At 39.1% G+C, this 19401-nt stretch overlaps 1 protein-coding gene across 1 annotated transcript in view; it reads right to left on the bottom strand.

Annotated features, from left to right (window-relative positions):
* LOC118815645 (amyloid beta (A4) precursor protein-binding, family B, member 1 interacting protein) overlaps positions 1 to 19401 on the bottom strand; it is a 52494-nt gene that overhangs the window by 7226 nt on the left and 25867 nt on the right. The window contains exons 3-9 of the mRNA XM_036581910.1: positions 18863 to 18968; positions 18024 to 18349; positions 15433 to 15510; positions 11294 to 11453; positions 6476 to 6597; positions 3731 to 3805; positions 2161 to 2304 (exon numbers count right to left, since the gene is read on the bottom strand). Of these exons, the coding sequence (XP_036437803.1) occupies positions 2161 to 2304; positions 3731 to 3805; positions 6476 to 6597; positions 11294 to 11453; positions 15433 to 15510; positions 18024 to 18349; positions 18863 to 18968 (1011 nt within the window). The remainder of the gene's footprint in view (positions 1 to 2160; positions 2305 to 3730; positions 3806 to 6475; positions 6598 to 11293; positions 11454 to 15432; positions 15511 to 18023; positions 18350 to 18862; positions 18969 to 19401) is intronic.

The raw sequence follows: 19401 nt of genomic DNA, 5'->3' as shown, positions 1-19401 counted from the left end.
AATGCCACAGAGAGGAAGAGATCAACATCATGGTAAAATAATGATTTAGGTTGCAGAGTGGTGTATTTGTACAAGATCTGTTTCCATTCGATGAAAGAATGAAAGATGTAAGTGATTATGGCTAGCCTGTGGTGTGTCTGTGGGTAGGCCCTATTTTTAGAAAGGCTAATGGGGCGAGGACAGAGCTTTTCAGTTTCAGAGAGTACATAAGGCTGGTCATTCAATCACCGTTTGCCTTGAAACTGGGCCAGGTTTGGAACTTTTTTCATGCTTCTCATTTTGATAACTACTGAATGTATGCTAGACTGAATAAAGAGAAGTGTAACGGCAGGAACTCTGTTTAGACAGTCTACGCACATCACACAGGCAAATGGCCACTAGATTATATTTGCAGTTTCTGTTGTGTAGTTTCTATATTTATAAATAACTGTTAATAACAAGTTTCAAGTCACACTGTGTCCTAAACCACATCAACAACTCTGCACAACCTTAATGAAGGAATGGATGTGGTTTGAGCGGGTTGAGAAGTTTTTGGGATGTGTTTACAGAAAAGATTTGGGTGACTATTGACTTCTAGTGTTTGTTAGCCTCGTTAGCTTGGTAGCTCCAGCACTAAAACTAAAGCTAATTTTGACTGATCGACTACATCTGGGGTGAAGTGAGAAATTGTGTAAATTAGCTTTTTCACCAAAGGTTTCCATTAAAGGACTCCTATTTTTCATACATTTAGTTTTTCTTTTAGGTCCACTTGCAACTTTTGTGTTGTTTTATTTATTTCTTTTTTTGATGTACCAAAAACAGTAGTAATTTTCCAACCTCTCTTTATCCCTTAGAATTAAACAGGCTGTTTTTGTTGTTGTACTCCTAAGATTGATCTATCTGTGAGATATATCTATGTATGAGCTTTGTTCTAATCAGCTGCCCTATATTGTGCTTCATTCCAAAAGCAGTCCAGTCTGAAACACTCCTAATAAATAACTTCATTGTAAATGGGCAGAGCTAAACAGCTGTAGGCTGAATAGACCACTGTAGTGGTCAGTGTTATGCCCATATTAGGAACTTATGTGTCTAAGCTCGATTTCTCTATGCCAGCCTTGTTGAAACAGGAAAATTCAAACAAGAGGCTGACTTCAGCTTTGTAGTTTTAATGCTGGTAGTATTATTTTTTGGATAAGGTGATTTAAGCTATCAACATAGCCTACCTAGAGGTTTTATGTGTGGAGCTATCTATAAATATGCACTATGGTAGGACATTTAGACAAGGTAGCACAATTCATCAAGAGCTCCCTTACTTTCATGTAGTTTAGTGATGTCAAATTGATGCGCAGCAGCATTAGTTTGCATGTAGTAATATTAGTATGAAGACTCTTTAAAGACTTTGTAATTCAGAGGATCCTGTGATACAAAGAAAAATGTACACAGGACAAAACATATCAGGTTCTGATAATTTTTATTTACTGCAGGGCGCAGTAGAGGCCCTTTTAAAAACAGAGAATTTTTTAAAAGCCCATTCATTTTGGCCATAGAGAAATTGAGCTAAGACCCAAAATGACACGACTTCATGGTCTATAGTTGGATATGTTTGCGTGCGTGTGCATGAATGATTTTCCAACTACCCCAGATGTAGTCAATCAGCCAAGACATGTTTAGTGTCCAAATTTTGATTTAATTTCATTGCTTTCATTCAGAGCATGAGGCTTATATAGCTAACAAAGACTAGAATTGAAATAGCCAGACTGTTTCCTTTAAAAATACCCTAAAACTTCAAACCACATCCTGGTCTTCACTAACCACATCCTGGTCCTCACTAAGGTCAGGCGGACTTGTTGATGTGGTTTAAGACACAGTATGACTAACTGTGAGCTATTAAGCTCAGAGTTTTCTGTATTTTTGACAGTCATTGTTATAAAATATAATATTAATTTTGGCTTGTATGTTTGGCTGGTAGTTTGTCTTGAAACTGAGCCAGATTCGAAACTTTTCTCATGCCTCTTATTTTAAATGCTCTTATTTAAAATTTTTGAATACTTCTTATTTTTAATCAGTGTATGCTAAACTGAACAGAGAGAGAGGTCCGTGCTGGACTCTCCATCTAGGCCAAAGCGAGAGAGAGAGATTTTTTGTGTTGTACATGTTCACTGTCCTCTCTGGCATGCTGACCTTGGTCTTCCCTTTGGGAATATAATACATTCCAGAAGCCCTCAGCAGGAAGTAGCGTTGTTTCCAGGATTTCTTCCCCTCCTCCTTCAGATACAGCACCCCCTCTAGGTCAGGAACAATTACAGAGGTCCCGCAGAAATGCTCCTGCACACCACAGAAGACATAAACCAGTCTATTTCATTCATGATTTGTTGATCACAATCTGAAAGCATTTTCAAATTAGCTGTACTGAAACCAGTGGCACAGTGACTGGCAGCGCATGACTCATGAGTAGCTGCGACAGTAATATACTTCATCCATTAGCCTGCATTACAGCGCCAACATATTGAGACATAGCAGTAGCACAATTACAGATCACTTATTTTTATTCACTGAAAGTAAATTTTTGTATGGGGTGGGAAAGAATGGTTTGGCAAAACATTTAAGCTACAATTAAGTTTCCATTTACTCCAAGACTCATTGCATATACAAATTCTGCTTCTTTAGTTTAGCGCTGGAGCTGCAAGGTTAATGTTGCTAAGAATTACTACAAGTCATTGATCACACAAATATATTTCATAAATGCACCCTGAAAACTTCTCTTAACCTGCATCCAGATCTTTATTAAGTTTGTGCAGACTTTTCAGTTTGGTTTAAAGTATATTATGACTTACTGTGAGCTATAAAAATGAACAAAACTTCTTTGTGTAGCTGAGCACTGCGATCAGCCATCTTAGGCAGTAAGTTGTACTGTATCCTAAACCACATGAACAAGTCTGGGCAGTCTTAATGAAGATGATGCAGGTTGGGAGAGGTTTTCGATTTTTTTGTTTCCTTTTTTTCCCACTTTTCAGTTAGGTTCCACCAGCACCAGGAGATTGAAAGCTAGCACAGGCCTGAGACCTGTGAAGCGCCACCGCTTCTTTTCAAACTGCCACCAACACAGTGTCACTGCAGCTGAACGCGCTCGGAGGAGAGCGGCAACTGCCTGTTCTGCTACGTCAGCTAACAGACACCTGCACTAGCTAGCATCACACTGAGTGATGGGGGGAGATGGTGGGCCATCCTACCCACCCAGAAAAACGTGCTCTTTCAGACTCCCGGCTGCCAGAGATCGAACTCGTAATCTCCTGATGATGAGGCCAATGCTTAGACAGTGTGCCATTCGGGAGTCCCAGGATGTTTTAATGAAAAAGATTTGGCTATTGACCGCTAGTGTTTGCCTGCCGTGTTAGATTCATAGCTCCAGCGCTAACCTAAGTAAGCTAAATTTGGACACGAAACCAATCTTGATTATATCTTGGTCTATAAGTTTCCACTTGGTATAAGTGGAAACTTATAAATGTCGCCACAAAAACGTTCCTTTAGTTTTGTTTTGCACAGTTATGCCACTGACTTAAAGCTTGCATTTTCAGAAATTTCACACTTAAAAAAAGATTCCCCACTAAATTTCAGTAATAACTAATATGAACATGGATTTAATATAATTAGTGTAGGCGCAGTACCACCAAACGGTTTATTTAATGCTAACAGCCCTTCTGCAAATAAAGGAAAGCCTCTCTCACTAAAGAATGAAATAAAGCCCACACACCTCCAGAAGTAGCTCCTTTTCTTTGTCTTTCATGTCCTTAAGTGACCTCTTATCCTTCTTCCACATATAGAAGTTCTGCGGAGAAAAAGCATTTTTTAAATGTGGTAAACAATTCAATGCTCTATGTTTTCAGTTCAGTTAAGTATGTAGGCAATGAGGCCTTGTGTAGACGTATTGACTGCATTATGGCAGTGTGGAATAAACTCGTTAATTTTCAATTACAGTTTCAAAATGCAATTAAATACACGTCTCATACATTATTTAACCAACAAAACAGACAACATAGGCTGTTTTCTCATGGTTATATTTGTTAAACAATGGCAGTAGCAATAGCAGACTTGTGTACATCTGGCCCTGAGTGTTCAGACTATGACAGGTGTCTTTAATTTTCTGCCATTGTATTGTTTTGACAGCTGGGATAGGGTCCAGCACCCCACCGCGACCCAGAAGGATAAGCGGTTTAGAGGATGTGTGTGTGTGTGTGTGTGTGTGTGTGTGTGTATTGTTTTGGTATTGGTACTTAAGTCTGTGTTCTGGTATCATGACACTGATGACCTGCTGCAGCATTCAGTCATTTTAATCAGCGTTACTATTATAATTCATCTTGGTCTTATCTAGGCAGTCAGTATTACAGTGTTTAGTACCGGCCACTTGCATGGAGATTGAACACTCCATCACTTTTTCCGTCCACTCCCTCTTTCACCCAGGTCTGCAGCCACTGACAGGCACGAAAAATTAATAATCAAAGATTACGAAGCTCTATATTATGATAATAAACACAACAAGACGGCCATGTCTGCTGCCTCCTTTGTTTCCCAGCCTTCGCAAGGCAGACATATGGGCTGCAGACTTCATCCGAGAGCTTCATAATTATTGAAAAACAAAGGCGTCGACCACATGGCAGAGGGCAAGAATAATGGAAAGATAACTGTGGAAAAACAGAAGGAGGCGCCAAGAAAAATGGAATCTCTCTGAGCAGCGAGTGGTATGTTTTAAAAGACAAGAAGCCGGCTAAAGATAATGACAACCACAAATAAAAAAACAATATTAGATAAAGAAGAAAAACATCACCCACTTGGTACAGCAGATGACTCTGCTAAGTTAACCCCTTTTCACAGTAGCCCCCAAAGGCATCCCCCTGTTTTGGAACCCCTCGGTTGAACTCAGTTGAATTTATTTTCTTTAATGAATGTGAATAATTTACAAAACCCAAAGCAAACTGGATCTTTGTCTTTGTAAGTGAGCAAGTCAACGTTTATAAAAGAGTTTTGTATCAGGTTTACACTATTATTTTATATTAAAAAGCCGCAGTTGTGATGTTTGTTTTATCTTGGCTCGACTGTCTTTGTGGAGACGTGTTAATTGTTTTCACAGCAGGGGTCTTACCCCTCCCCTTTTGCACCCCCCATTGCTCACTAGCAGCTCAACACAAAGTCACAACATTCCACACACAGAGAGCCAACAATGCCCTTGTTAGCCTAGTTAACAGAATTACAGGAAAATATTGTATTTTATTATATTAATTGAAACTATAAGAGTCAACTGTGGCCACTAGGGGGGCTTTAGAAAGAGGTGATCTCTGTTAAGAGAAACTATATTTGTGTACACAAATATACACTGAAAACTGACATATTGAATTTGCTTGAATCAAATTTGTACAGTATTTCCACATGAATAAAATACATCAACCATATGTAAGTGATGTAAGTCAACTGAAAAACAAGAGCTCCTGCCTCTTTTGCCCTCTTGGTCAATACGGCTTATGGGTGGGCTTAGAGTCTGTGAGATTTACCGCTTATGGGCAACAATCAAACATAATGGCCCTTATTCATCAAAGATGCATATGGTCACATCTGATCGTAAAATGAGCACACACGGTTTTGTTATTCATCAGCTTTATCTTTGCAGTATCTGTATGATCAAACTTACGTCTGGTAGGAGTGCATGTGAATTTGAGCATAGTAGTTTAACAGTCTGAAAAAAATACTTGATTTTTTGGTTAACTATGCAAAACTGCTATCAATATCATCTATAATACCAAAAATAAAAATAGAAAATAAGAGTAATATTAATGATTTCTGCACATGGCAGTCCAGTACAAAAGTGCAAATTACATACATGGGTTAATATGAACAAATGTGTCATTTATAAAATATTACACTGTTTTTTTTAGTACTACTGATACCGGCCAGAAAATAAACAATACAAAACATAGGTAATGCAGAAACATCTCATACATTGTAATAATACAGTGTTTAAATTTAATATTCTAGAAAAATAGATTAAAAAATTCACACTACACATTATTCTACTGTATTAAAAAAAAGTTTTGTTTATTTCACATTTTATTTTTTCTAGTCGTTGTAATCTTAACAGTGAGGAAACGGGCTCAGCCATTGGCTCACGAGCCACTGAATGGTGTCATTTCATTGACCCCCTACTGAAACATTTTGAATTAGTGCGTGCTTCATGTAAACGAAAAATGATAAATAAGGTGCTGGTGCACATTTAAGTAAATTCATTGCACCACTTTTTCAGAGTTGTGATCTATATCCAAAGTACTAGGGCTACATTATTGATATGGAAAAAGAATGCGCCATAAAACATGTGAAAAGTGAGAAAATACTTTGCAAATTTGTGCTAATGACTGATCGAAGCTCCCTTTAACTCTGTTTTGCAGTATTATGGTATCTTTAAGATATGAATGAAGATTTAAGAAGAAAGAAAAGATCCGGAGAAACTTACCTGTGGGTTTTTGAAAATTTCATACTTGTCTTTCCTCTCTTGAAAAATGACTTTGTTTTCACTGTCTCGTGTCCAAGCTGACAGAGGCTCCACCAGGTTCTCATGGTCCTCAAAGCCACGCTCTGTGGAGAGGTCAAACTCAGGTCAACCCACGTTGTAGGATATGGCCTTCTATATAACTAGTTTATAACCACACAGCCCCGCTGACCTGACAGAGCACAGTGTGAAACAACTGCAGTCAATCAGCCAAGACTTGTTTGGTGTCTGTTTGCTTCTTTACTTTTGCACTAAAGCTAACAAGTCTAATGTAGTTAACAAGCACTGGAAATGTGTACCACATCAATTAGCAGTGTGCAAACACCTCAAAGTAAGGAAAACAAAATTCAGCCTTCAAAATGGCCGCTACTACTGTTTTACCCTCGGTCCACTTTCATAGAAAACTGCATGTCGTCCACAGGGTGTAAACTTCGGAGGTGGGGGAGCCCTATTTTTTCCATGGCCCGTCTCCAATGTGGGAATAATTATAGGAGATTCTCAGCACTAATATGAAAATGTGCTTGAAGCTAATAGCCTTTGTGTTTCTGTCTTAATGGCTTAATTATGTCTATTAAGTTGCTTAGTTTGCTGTTTTTGTCATCAAAATGTGATCAGTTTCCTTTCTGACAAAGATGAAAGTCACACTAAAGCCTTTAAACTAGCAAACTGAACTGCTCCAACGCCACCCATCTGACGTCAATTTGCTTTGTAACTGTATGCTTGGAGCCGCTCCTGCTGGTTTTAAGAAACTGGTAGGTGACACAGTACAGTCCACCTCTGTGAAACCTTTTAATGCCATCAAATTGGATTTGGAAACATGCTTTTCAAACTAGCCATCCTACGTTATATAACTCTGCTGATGGAGCTGATTAGACAAACACTATCAGCTAGCTAGCTAGGTGTAAACGTGTGCTTTGGTGTCCATTTAGCAACTGACAGTCATTCAGTAAACTAAAACATCATAGTTATGCACGGCTGTCAAATTCAGTAAAAACCAACTTACACGAAACAGAACTACTGTATGCTCGACTTAGTTTCCTAGCTTCCTCAGTCATGACCTATGTGACGAAATGCTTTGAAATAACTTCTGACTACTTAATGGTTGAGGCCTGACTTACATTTATTTAGTTAGCTATTTAGTTTAGGTACTTTACTTTTATGTATAATTTTGTAAAACAGTACTACACTCTTGCTGTGAAAATTGGTAGAATGATATGAGAGGGGGTGGGGGTGGGGGGTGGTGTTAAACATGGATTTTACGAAAAAAATCGGATTACGTCCACATGAACGAAAGATGCCGGAGCTCGGATCCAGTACACTCCAGCCCATTTCAAGCCCCTGGTTATAGAGTATCATAAACCATACTGGCGAGTCTATTTGAGATCAATTTTTGTTAGGACGTTTCCTGAAATGATACACCATTTTATCAGAACTACACTATATGGTCAAAAGTATTAAGACTCCTGATCATCACACCTATATGAGCTTGTTGGACATCTCAACCCAGAGCCATGGGCAAGCTTTCCACAAGAAGCTTTCCAGGAAGCTTTCCACAAGATTTTGGAGTGTGTCTGTGGGAATTTGTGCCCATTCAGCATTTGTGTGAGGTCAGACACTGATGCTGGACGAGGAGGCCTGGCCTGCAGTCAACGTTCTAGATCATCCCAAAGGTGTTCAGTGGGGTCGAGGTCAGGGCTCTGTGCAAGTTACTGGAGTTCCTCTATGCCAAACTCAACAATTTTATTGAACTCACTTTGTGCACAGGGGCTCAGTCATGATGGAGCACGAAAGGGTCTTTCGCAAACTGTTACCACAAAGTTAGAAGCATATAATTGTCTAAAATGTCTTTGCATGCTGCAGCTTTAACTTTAACCTTCACTGAAACTAAGGGACCCAAACCATGAAAAAACAGCCCCAGCCCATTATGCCTCCTCCACCAAACTTTACTGTTGGCTCTATGCATTCCAGTAGGTATAGGATAGATGATTTTTACATACACTTAAAGCCCCCACTTCGTGAGGTTACATGGTTTACCACTTTGTGGCTGAGCTGTTCTTGATACTTGTATTTCACAGTTATAACACCTACAGTTGACTGGGGCAGTTCTAACAGTGTGGATGTCTCACAAACTGACTTGTAGCATCCTATGACAGTGCTATGTTTAAAGTCACTGAGCTCTTCAGTACGAACCATTCTAATGCCAGTGTATTAAGACTGCATGGCTGTGTGCTTGATTTTATTCACCTGTTAGCAATGGGTGTGGCTGAAGCACCTGAACTCAATCAGGAGGGGCGTCCACATACTTTTGGCCATATAGTGTATAAACATGAGACCAAAACTATACGATTTGAACAAACTTCTACAGCAAAATCAAACATTTTCTCCTTTAACTTCCGTCTAAATCATACTGTGAAGTTAGAGTGTGATTGGTTTATAGTTTTAGTTACTTCACAGTAAATGTAACCCAAAAAATGTGCAGCCTAATTAGAAAGTTGGCTTTTTTGAAAAGCCACTGTAAAACTAGTGCATGTAGTTCGGTCCCTTTTTTATATCCTTAACATGGGCTAATAAATCCTGGCATGGTGATAGCAGGTCTTTAAGTGTCTTTCCCTGTTTCTCAGCGCCCCCCCCCAGACACTGAGGTCTCAAATGTAGGTGTTATAGTGCCTCGTTTCTGAATGAAAGACCACGTGCACTGATTAAAATAGGTTAGAAAGAGCTTGCTGGTGGTCTTTGCCTTTTTATTGCTGGGGTGTGAGTTTTTGCGGACATGCTTAGGCTTTTTTCCGCATATGGCAGTGAGTATGGTGCACACATGCAGGCAAACAAAGCACTGACAATGTGTTTGCACAGGAAGAGACACTGTCGACGTGTGTGGGCAAGTCCACTTCACTCAGAGAGCTGTTAGAGAGATCACTCAACAGCACTGCCCTTATGGCTGCAGCACCACATCATGACAATGTATCGAGATCAGGGACGGAGAGTCAGAGTCCAACACGTTTTGGTAAGTTGCCTGCTGTCCCACCGGATTAATCCCATGAGTTAATTGCCTGATTTAATTACCACTGCAGCCATGGACAGGATTAAAACAATGAAATTAATTACTATTACTCAATACAGAAACATACATTTCCTAAACTATTTATCCAATTATGGGCCTCTTCATTCTCCTGTTAATGTCCAACATGCACCTCTGCTCATCTACATTTTTTTTGTCCCAAAAAAGTGTTCTTTGGAGAAGTGACAACATTTCAAATAACCATTTTTGTAAAAAAAAAAGACATTTACTCCTCTTTCATAACCTAAAAATAACTCAGTTTGCATTGTAGTCCCATATATTTACAGAGTAATGCACCATAAGACAGAGTAAACCTGGGGTTTTAAACAGTACAGAACCCTCTGCTTTGTGTAAAGGTTCTATACCAATTTGTATTTTTCCCTTTCTTCATATAACTGTACATCAAAGCACTGAATTACTCTGTCAAAGCAAAATTCAGCTTGAAGGGGAATTCCACCAACTTTCAAAATTTCTGCGTTCAGAGTGGTTTGATGTTAAGTACTGTTACTGAGTCAGATTTGTTTACAGTGTTGGTGAGCAGACTTCTGTTTTGCACAATGTATTTTGCAATAGTTTTAAAAAAGATTTGGTCTAAAACAATTTTTTTAATCCATTCAAGGTGGAGAGATACATGCAGGAGGTTGCGAGGCAAAATAGTCCCAAAAGAAAACAAAATCATTTTCAAAATCAGATTTAATACTGTTTCACCATCATCAACGTTATAGAAGACTTATGTAGGTTCACTGTCTTTTGGATAGAAATAAAATGGCTATATTTGTGCTGTAGACATCATAATCCCTGGTTCCTATCAGCACCACTGTAAAGAAATCAGAGTTGCGAAGTTTCTCCACAGTAAATCGTTTCACGTCAAATCACTGAATGATTTTGCTTCAATGACTGAATTATGCAAATTTTTTTTTAAAATCAGTGGAATTCCAAATGGCTAGTTTCTCTCAAAGAACGACAATTTTTATTTTTAGCACACTGCCAGTCAGTCATGATTACATGGTTGAACTGAGTGCTTAATGTTCAGGTACTCAGTTATGCTGAGTAGTCTGTAAAGATTATGACCTTCACTCTATTGGAGCGATTGCCTGACATGAGGCAGGCATACTAATACACTGAGAACTGTCTAATTAACCGTGTAAATGGCCAGGGCCCACAGGCGGGCCCCAGGTTTTATTATACACTTCCAGGGGTGTGTAATCCCAGGCTTATTGCATACTAAGGCTTATTATTCAGTAACTACAGGGACTTCAGTGCAAACTGGTTGAGCTATTCTTAGGTTATAGAAGTGTGTAATAAAACTTTGGGCTTCAAAGCAGGTCATTTAAGGGGTTAACTTACTTTAAAAATTACTTAATTAACTTACTTTAAAGGCCATTTTTTCCTTTCCTGCAAAGTTGCCTCTTTTTTTGGATAGTGGCACTATTTAATGCACATGGGGCATTTTATTATTACACTTAAGTGCCTATAGGTGCTTACATATATATATGTATATATATATATATATATATATATATGATATATATATATATATATGTATAATAGATATGGTCTTATTATTATTGCATATCATTACCTACATTATTATTATTATTATTATTATTATTATTATTATGTAAGTAGTTACATACACTGTGTAAAAATTTAATGATGAATGGACCAATAGGAATGCTCAAAAATCACTTGGAATAAAATTTATGTATGTGTGTGTCCCTCACCTGTCTGTAGCTCTGGGTTGGTCTCACACAGGCACCAGTCCACATTTCCATCGCAGTGCGTTTTTTCGAACAGGTTGTCTATCACGTCTCTCACCATCTGTCTCTCGTCCACCATCAGAGTCTTAGAGCCGCCATCCGTTGTCTCCACCTTCACTATCAACTGACCACACCAAACAGCACTCACATCACACACGGCTCATATAAACACTGAACCACTGCAGCGCTGCTGGGCCACATACTCCAGCGTGTGGGGAGATGTTCCGTATGAACTGTTACAGATGGTTGTGGCCAGGAGCAGAGCTGCTGTTTATTTTATTTTTATAAGAAATTCAACTAAATTACCCTCATGCGAAACGATCCTTACAAATTCAGGATCGTGTTGGCATGGTGGTCGGCCCTTTATTAGAATCATTTATTACCTTTAATATAAATAAGAGGCAAAAATCATGGTTCAACCAAGAGACAGAGGTCATATCATCCATAGGTATTGTCACAGATTACTCACAGTCACCTATTTAGCAGAAACGTGTGATTTCACGAGAAAAACTTACTGGATTGTTCCTATTTCTTTTAATCTCAACTCCAAGGAACTGTCGGCAGTTCCATATTTCCATGGAACTCCATTCGGTCGCAAAATGTACAGGTTAGTTTCATTGTAGGTACTGTTTAATAACTAAAAAATAATAGAAAATAGATGTATCCTAAGAACAGGCAACCAGAAAGAGAACCAGGAGTTTACTGAACTGAAAAATAATCTTAAAAATTTATTTAAAGTTCTTATAAAGAGCAGGACAGCTGCACTGACAGTTGGGCCACAAAGCCAAAAGCCTGTGGGCTTTGGAGGAAAAGCTCAGTTCCTCTCACTGGGCAGAACATGCCATTCATGCCACTCATGCTGTGGGCTTGACGAGAACATTATCGAGAAGTAGCAGAGCCGTTACTGCTGAAAACTGCTTTAACCTTGGTTAGTTTCAGAAGGTCTCTGACATCACCTCTGAGAATAGCCAGGCCACACCACAAAACCACCTGAGCTGTTCCTCTGGTGCTGGTCTCAACACTATTTCCTGTGCGTCTATTTACTGAACAATCAGATAAGAAAATTCTTCTGTGTCACAAAGGACAAATAGACCTTTTTCCTTACTGCAGTTTAAAACTGTGGTTGGGCCAAAAAATCAAATGAGCACAGTTGTCCGGTTTCCCCAAATGTAGTCTAAGCCATGTTTAGTATCTGAGATTCGCTTCTTTAAGTTTTGCAATGGGGTTATGAGACTACATACATACATACATACATACATACATCAACCGCTTATCCTTCTGGGTCGTGAGTGAGTGTGTGAATGTGTATGTCTGTCTGTCTGCCCTGCAATGGACTGGCGACCTGTCCAGGGTGTATCCTGCCTTGCTCCCAATGACAGCTGGGATAGGCTCCAGTACTCCACCGCGACCCAGAAGGATAAGCGGTTTAGATGATGTATGTATGTTATGAGACTAATGTAGGTAAAATATGAAGCAAGCGTATAGTTTGCATGTTAGCATTGTGCAAACAGCACATCTAAATCATCACACACGCCTGAAACTGCGTCAAGTCGTTAAGTAATCTCATGGAGACTCTGATGTGGTTTCTGATACCGTATGACACACTGTTATCTTTAAGAAAAGATGAAGGTACGAACAAAGCTACTGTTTCAGTTAATTGATTTAGGCATGAAGCTTGCATAATGTTGATCTAATTTTTTTTATCTAAATTAATATTCATAACAAGATAGCTACATTAGACTCCATGCAAAACTAAAGAAGTAATCTTTGGACAACAAATGCAAAACTCATGTTGAATATTGTATACAGAGGGCAAAACAACTTTATGGTTCATCTGTATAAATGTCTTTCCTTGAATTCATGAAACTATAAACTTACAGTAGTGCTGAAAAGTCTACAATAGTGCTGATAGGCATTTTATCCTCTCTCTGGCAGCTCCAGCTTCCCCAAAATAATCCGCACTCTTCCTCTCTCATTGTGCACTATGGCCACAGGTCAACAGTCTCCACTCCATATCCCTGATATTGAGAAACTCTCCACACAGTTTTGAATGGTTGAAGGACACTTACATACAGTATTTCACCAGTCATAAGCGTTCTAGATCACTTAATTCAAGGCCCACCTATTTATCTCTAGAAATAAGGCCTGAAGGAGAACCAAACTCCAAACTCTAGAGACAAGAGGCAAATTGATCAAAAATTGATGTTTTTTGGCCGCCATTATTGCTGAGCTTATATTAATACTGTTTACCACCAGAGGATGCTTTACGGCCTATTTGTGGTCCACAACCCAGTAGTTGAGAAACCTTGCAGTAGATGATTGCACACATTTTGATTAATGCATTTCAGACAAATGGTACACGCTTAAAAAAGATTCTTCAAGGGTTCTTTAGTAAAGAAAATGGGTTTAAATGGAACCATGAACACTCAAAGAACCCTTTGCAGGATTAAGGGGTTCTTTGCGTTGTGAAACGTTTCTTCAGATTGATGAAAATGTATTGTATATGAGCCCTTTTTGAAAAGGGTTCTATAAAGCTCCAAAAAGGGTTCTTCTATTGTTACAAGTGTGACATCACAACAATAGCAGAATCCTTTTTGGTGCTTTACAGAATCCTTTTCAAAACAATTGAACCGTTTACAGGATGTTCTCCATCAATCTGAAGAACAATTCCACCATGCAAAGAACCCTTTAATCATGCAATTGTTCTTTGAGTGTTCATGGTTCTATATAGAACCGTTTCTTTACGAAAGAACCCTAGAAGAACCATCTTTTTTAAGAGTGTAGAACAACAGAATAAAAAGGATTCAGTCAGCAACAGTATGAGCTAAAAAACATGAATCATTCTGGGAAGGTTACATACAGTAGACTTTCTTTATGGTATAAATTACATGGAAAAAGACTGTTTTCCCCCAAAATGCTAACAATGAATAAAAGCTAACAGGGAAAAGTTAGCATTATTGCATTAGCATATCTGCTTAGCATGGCCCAGTAAAGCAGGAATCATTCTTGGAAGGATACATGGAATAGCCTTTCTGATTTCTATAGCTTAGCTGTGAAATCCCAAAAATGCTAAAGTGGCTAACAATGAATGGAGGCTAGTGGGGAAAGAGTTAGCATAGTTTCATTATCATATCTGCACCAAATGTCTGCTTTCATTCATGGTCCATACTGTGCAGCAACAGCATGACTTAGTAAAACATGTATCATTTGGGGGAAGTTACATTCAGTCTTTCCTGATTTGGGAGATCCATTAAAGTGCTAAAGCGGCTAACAATGAATGAGCTAGTGGGGAAAAGTTAACATGTGCCTATTGTAGTCACACCTGGTCTGTGTCACTCAATACCCTGTACATTTAGTGTATATACTGCATTATTGATTGTTTGTGGCTATATATTGTATTTATTTGTATAGTTTGATTCCTATTTGGCTTTTCTATTGTCCATTTATATAACTATGGAGTTCACCAGTACAGATTTCTTACAAATGCAGTGTAATAATTGATTCTGAATGGAGTTAAGACATAACTGAAGTTTGAGGAAAGACCACGCCTAAAACTGCTCCTTCTTAATTTCAGCTTCATATAAATACCAGTCCTTCACTTCTTCTTCTCGTGACGAAATTTCGCACCCCACCTCTTCGCCCCTGTCCATGCCTGCACTTGATCTTTAATATACAGGGGGTCGGCCTTCTCTTGACCCACAGAAGCCGTACTGAACTCCAGCCCAAAATTCCTCAGAGTTCCCCTCCTCTCATCGTCTCGTTTACCAAGGCGTGGTCTGCATTCACAAATTCTGATTTTGACAATTGCATTCACATACTCGCCCCCTGTACTGTCATTTATAATGATAACTGTGGAGAGGTGACTGGAGTGAGTTTTTTAGATGGCAGAAAAGACAAAAATAGTCCGTTTTTTTCTGAGCAAGTAGGTTAATCAGCCATTCTCCACCCTGAGATATATTTCCACAGCATGAGAGCTTGAGAAAAGATTCAAGGATGTGTGTCTCAGTCAAAGGCATGAGAGCTGGCAACCGTAATCAACAGTGTTAGCATTTTATACGAAGTGTTCTTTTAAGAACGTAGAAGACAGATGATTCATTTCTCACCTTCTTCACTTTGGCTTCTTTCAGCTTTTCCAGGGCGAGTTTAATCTTGTCTGCTTTAATCTGGGCCTCTACATCCTCCTGAGGACATCAAAGGTCACTGTCAAGTCACACATGCTAGGATTTTGGAAGTGAAAGCATGATCATACCTGATACTGTCTGACATTCATTATACATAGAGGAAGACTGCTGCAGAAGTAATGCACTCTAACCAGACTCAGACTCTGAATATCGGTCCAGAATGAATGGCAAAGAATTCGTAGACTAGCATTCAGTTTATAGTGTACTGGGTTTTCAGTACTGTGGTAGAAGCCTTGAACCCAATTTCCAGATTTTCTTTGGAACTGAATACAGTGGAACATGGTTGGTTGTCATGGTTCCATTTGCTTGTTGGTCAGCAAACAGTTCCAGCGAAACCTTGTAGTTGTAGGTGTAATCTGGGGGAGGTCTCAAAATGAATGATGTGGTCATTAGGACCAATCGCAGTCAGGGCTAGATGTCAGAATGAACAACACAGTGATTAGGTGGTCTGTTTAGTAAGCAGCGCACACCACACCATACGTTGTTTTGCTTTGAAACACCATTTTAGGTCGATGTGTATTGCTGGAATAAATGGGTGTTTTAACATACAGATAATGTACTGTTCTTGGTTAACCAGCACCAGTCTTGGATACACAAGACTTGGATACACTTGGACAAGACTTAAAAGCAGCTAAGCCCATTTTCAAAACATACAGTAAATCATGCTGTGCTGTATATTTTTGTATCATTGTTTCAACTATTTATGAGGTCCTTCAGATCTAGATTATAGATATACCAATTATTATCTCTCTTTTATCCTTGAACACCCATGATAAATGGAACACATGTTGGATTAAAGTATATTTTAATAAATAAATGCAATGCTTCATGAAAATAAAGTGCATGGAATGATACCTAAGTTTCTACTGCTGATGCCGACGATCAGTCAAAGTTTGGGCACCCCTGGTCAAAGTGCAAATTTTGTTGGTTTGATTTGCAGCGAAAAGAAGTTTTATGTCACTTCTGCATTGAACAAACTTAAATATGACACATTTCTGCATATTTTCATGCTCAATTATTATTATTCATTTTTTTATCTTCTGAATTGAACATATTGGAAAATAAATAAAACATAAAATGTGTCACAAAAGCTCATTTTAAAGCTGATTGAAGTTAATAAAGAAAGCAGCTACAACACTGATATGATCCTACACTGTAATTGTGAATAGCTCTTGTGACGTCTTCTAAAGTAAGAATGTTTTTGCATATCGGAAAACCATGTTGAACTCTTCCTAGTGCAGCATCTCCTTAAAGGGCAACAACCGGTGACACTTTATTTTGAGTGGTCCTGTTTAGAAGAAACACTTAATGGACTCTTAGTAACATGTCAAAAACATATGAGGGTTAGGATTAGATTTTGGGTTGAGGTTAAGGTTAGGGTTAGGATTAGGGCCAGGGTCAGGGTTAGGATTAGGTTTTGGGGTAACACTTTATTTGGAGTGGTCCTTTGTAGATGATTGATAAACTCTTAATAGATTATCAGTAACACATCAACAACATATCAGTGAAGTATCAGTAGTGCAGCATCTGAACACACTGAAGTAAATATCTTGTAGATGTTCTGCTAATACATTACTAACACTGAGTAGATGTGTTGTTAATATGTTAATAACATTACGCAAAACCTAACCTTACCAATTTTACCCAACACCCAACCCTCACCCTGGGCCTAATCCTAACACTAACCTTAACCTCAACCCAAAACCGGTGACACTTTAGTTTGAGTGTCAGAAGGTGCTGCACCAAGCCAGAGGGTTAAAAAAATGCGTTTTGCACAGTAAAAGCCATTTTAGAGAACAAAACTAGGAAAAAACATGCCAGTGATGTCTTGGGCGTGTTTCAAACTGAATATGTTTCAAACAGAGTATGACATGCATGGTCTGTGCACTCCCTCTGAGTAGCTCAACCCCTTCAAACTTTTAGGCAGAATCAGTTTATCCAACCAGGAATCCAGAGCTAGCCATAACAGTTTGATAGAGAAGACTATTTATGTTTTGATATGACAGAGTCCAGCGACGCATTTACATTTTTAGAGCTGGTATTGGTGGGATATGAAATACTTGATTCAAAGAAGAGAGACGACAGCACGTACGACAGCACAGACTAGTCTGTGTGGAAAACACCCACTGGGGCTCTGGAACCACTGTAAAATGCTATGATATGCTATGATTTGTTCTGAATGTTTATTTAGAGGGCTAGAAAATGAATGGAGACTATTTGAGAGGGTGACTGGTCCCTTTTAACATCAACATTTACCATCAGGTGGTATGAGTAGAGTAGACCCCCACCCCACCCTCCGAAAAGAAAATAAAAAAGCTGAAATGAAACCTACAACACTGCTGTTCAGCGTAGCGCAAAACTGAGGGAACTATAATAAACTTATCACTCTGGTCATGTGCTGCTGTGATCGCATCAGCCCTGTGTTCGTCACTCTGATAAACTGTGACCTGTGGAGGAGGTGTTATCTGGTGGAAGCATATCTAAATGTACATGTGACTCAGAATGGTACTTACCGCAGAAGTTTTGGAGCACACTGCAGGCGGGGGTGGTACTGAGGTGTTAGAAGTGAGATTAGGGGTGTTATTAGCAGGGCAAGGGGGCAGTTCATTCTTAGGCTTTGAAGGTGGTGGGGCAGCAGGGGTAGAATGTGGGACGTGAGTAGGAGGGGCAAAGGGGGCAGCAGGGGTGAAGTGAGCTGCTGGAACTGTTACAGCTGGGGGTGGCTCAGGCTTTACACCCCCTCTCTCTGCTGCAAACTTTTCTTCTGTGGCGCTCAGGTCAGCCACCAGATCGGCCATTAAAGCGTCCAGGTCATTGTCCTCCAGTTCATTTAGGGATGCTGAGGAAGAGGAAAAAGCCAAAAGAGGGGTTTTAAATTACAGGGAGTTCAGAAAGTAAAGTTTGAAACTAGACCTTGTGAAATACACACACACACATATATATATATATATATATATATATATACATATATATACATATACGAAATGCCCCTATAAGCAGCCCTAATGACACATTACTCAAATATCTCAGTTTTTATCAGCGCCCACAAGCTAGCATACTGTAAATACCCATATAGGTCGATGCTTATCTGACCTTAGCTGGTGTCTGCAGAGTAGCCAGATATGTTCCAGAAGAACAGTCAGTCCTACATAACACACTAATGCTTGTGTGCAACTTGGCCTGAGCTCCATCATCATTTTGTGCAATTTTATGGCTAATTAATGGCATATTTCCTAAGAAGAGTGGTACACATGACGAACAGGGCCTCCTAGCACAGGTTAAATGTCTGGCAGGAACAGCTTTGGTGGAGGAACAAAGCGCTGCTGTAGAATCGTGTTCCAGCACTGTTTACCATTCAGATCTGTGAAGCCGATGGAAAAGTTGAGGTCCTGCATGGAGTTGGACTTGGAGCTGGAGTTGGAGGGGGGCTGCGGCTCTGTAATTTCAGCCCCCAGACTCTGAAAGAAATGCAAATAAGAAACAGATTAGTTCACAGATACCAGCTTCATCTTTCATACTGATATTTACTTTATCAGTATCAGCCGAGGAACTTTCAGTTCTGTATTTATAAGCAGCAGCTGGACAGCCATTTTGTTAGCTTTCTGGTCTGCAAGTTCAAGTTTTATGTTTATTTGTCATTTGCACAACATGTCAGGACATTTATGCATTGAAATGCTTGTGGTGAGGCTCAGGTAATCACTCTACAGACAGTAAATAAGTAAAAAATAAAAATATAAGAAAAACAAACTGAAATATATTAAATATACACAAAATATATAAACAAGATATACACAAAATATAGAGACAGATGCAAATGCTGCTTGTGCTTGTCTTGACAATAATCCATTTTTAAAGCTCAGAAGAGCCTAGAGCCTGTTTGAGTATCAGGCT

The sequence above is a fragment of the Colossoma macropomum genome, unplaced genomic scaffold, assembly GCF_904425465.1.
Source record: "Colossoma macropomum unplaced genomic scaffold, Colossoma_macropomum, whole genome shotgun sequence".
Taxonomy (NCBI): Eukaryota; Metazoa; Chordata; class Actinopteri; order Characiformes; family Serrasalmidae; genus Colossoma; species Colossoma macropomum.
This window is presented reverse-complemented; position numbering and strand designations above follow the sequence as displayed.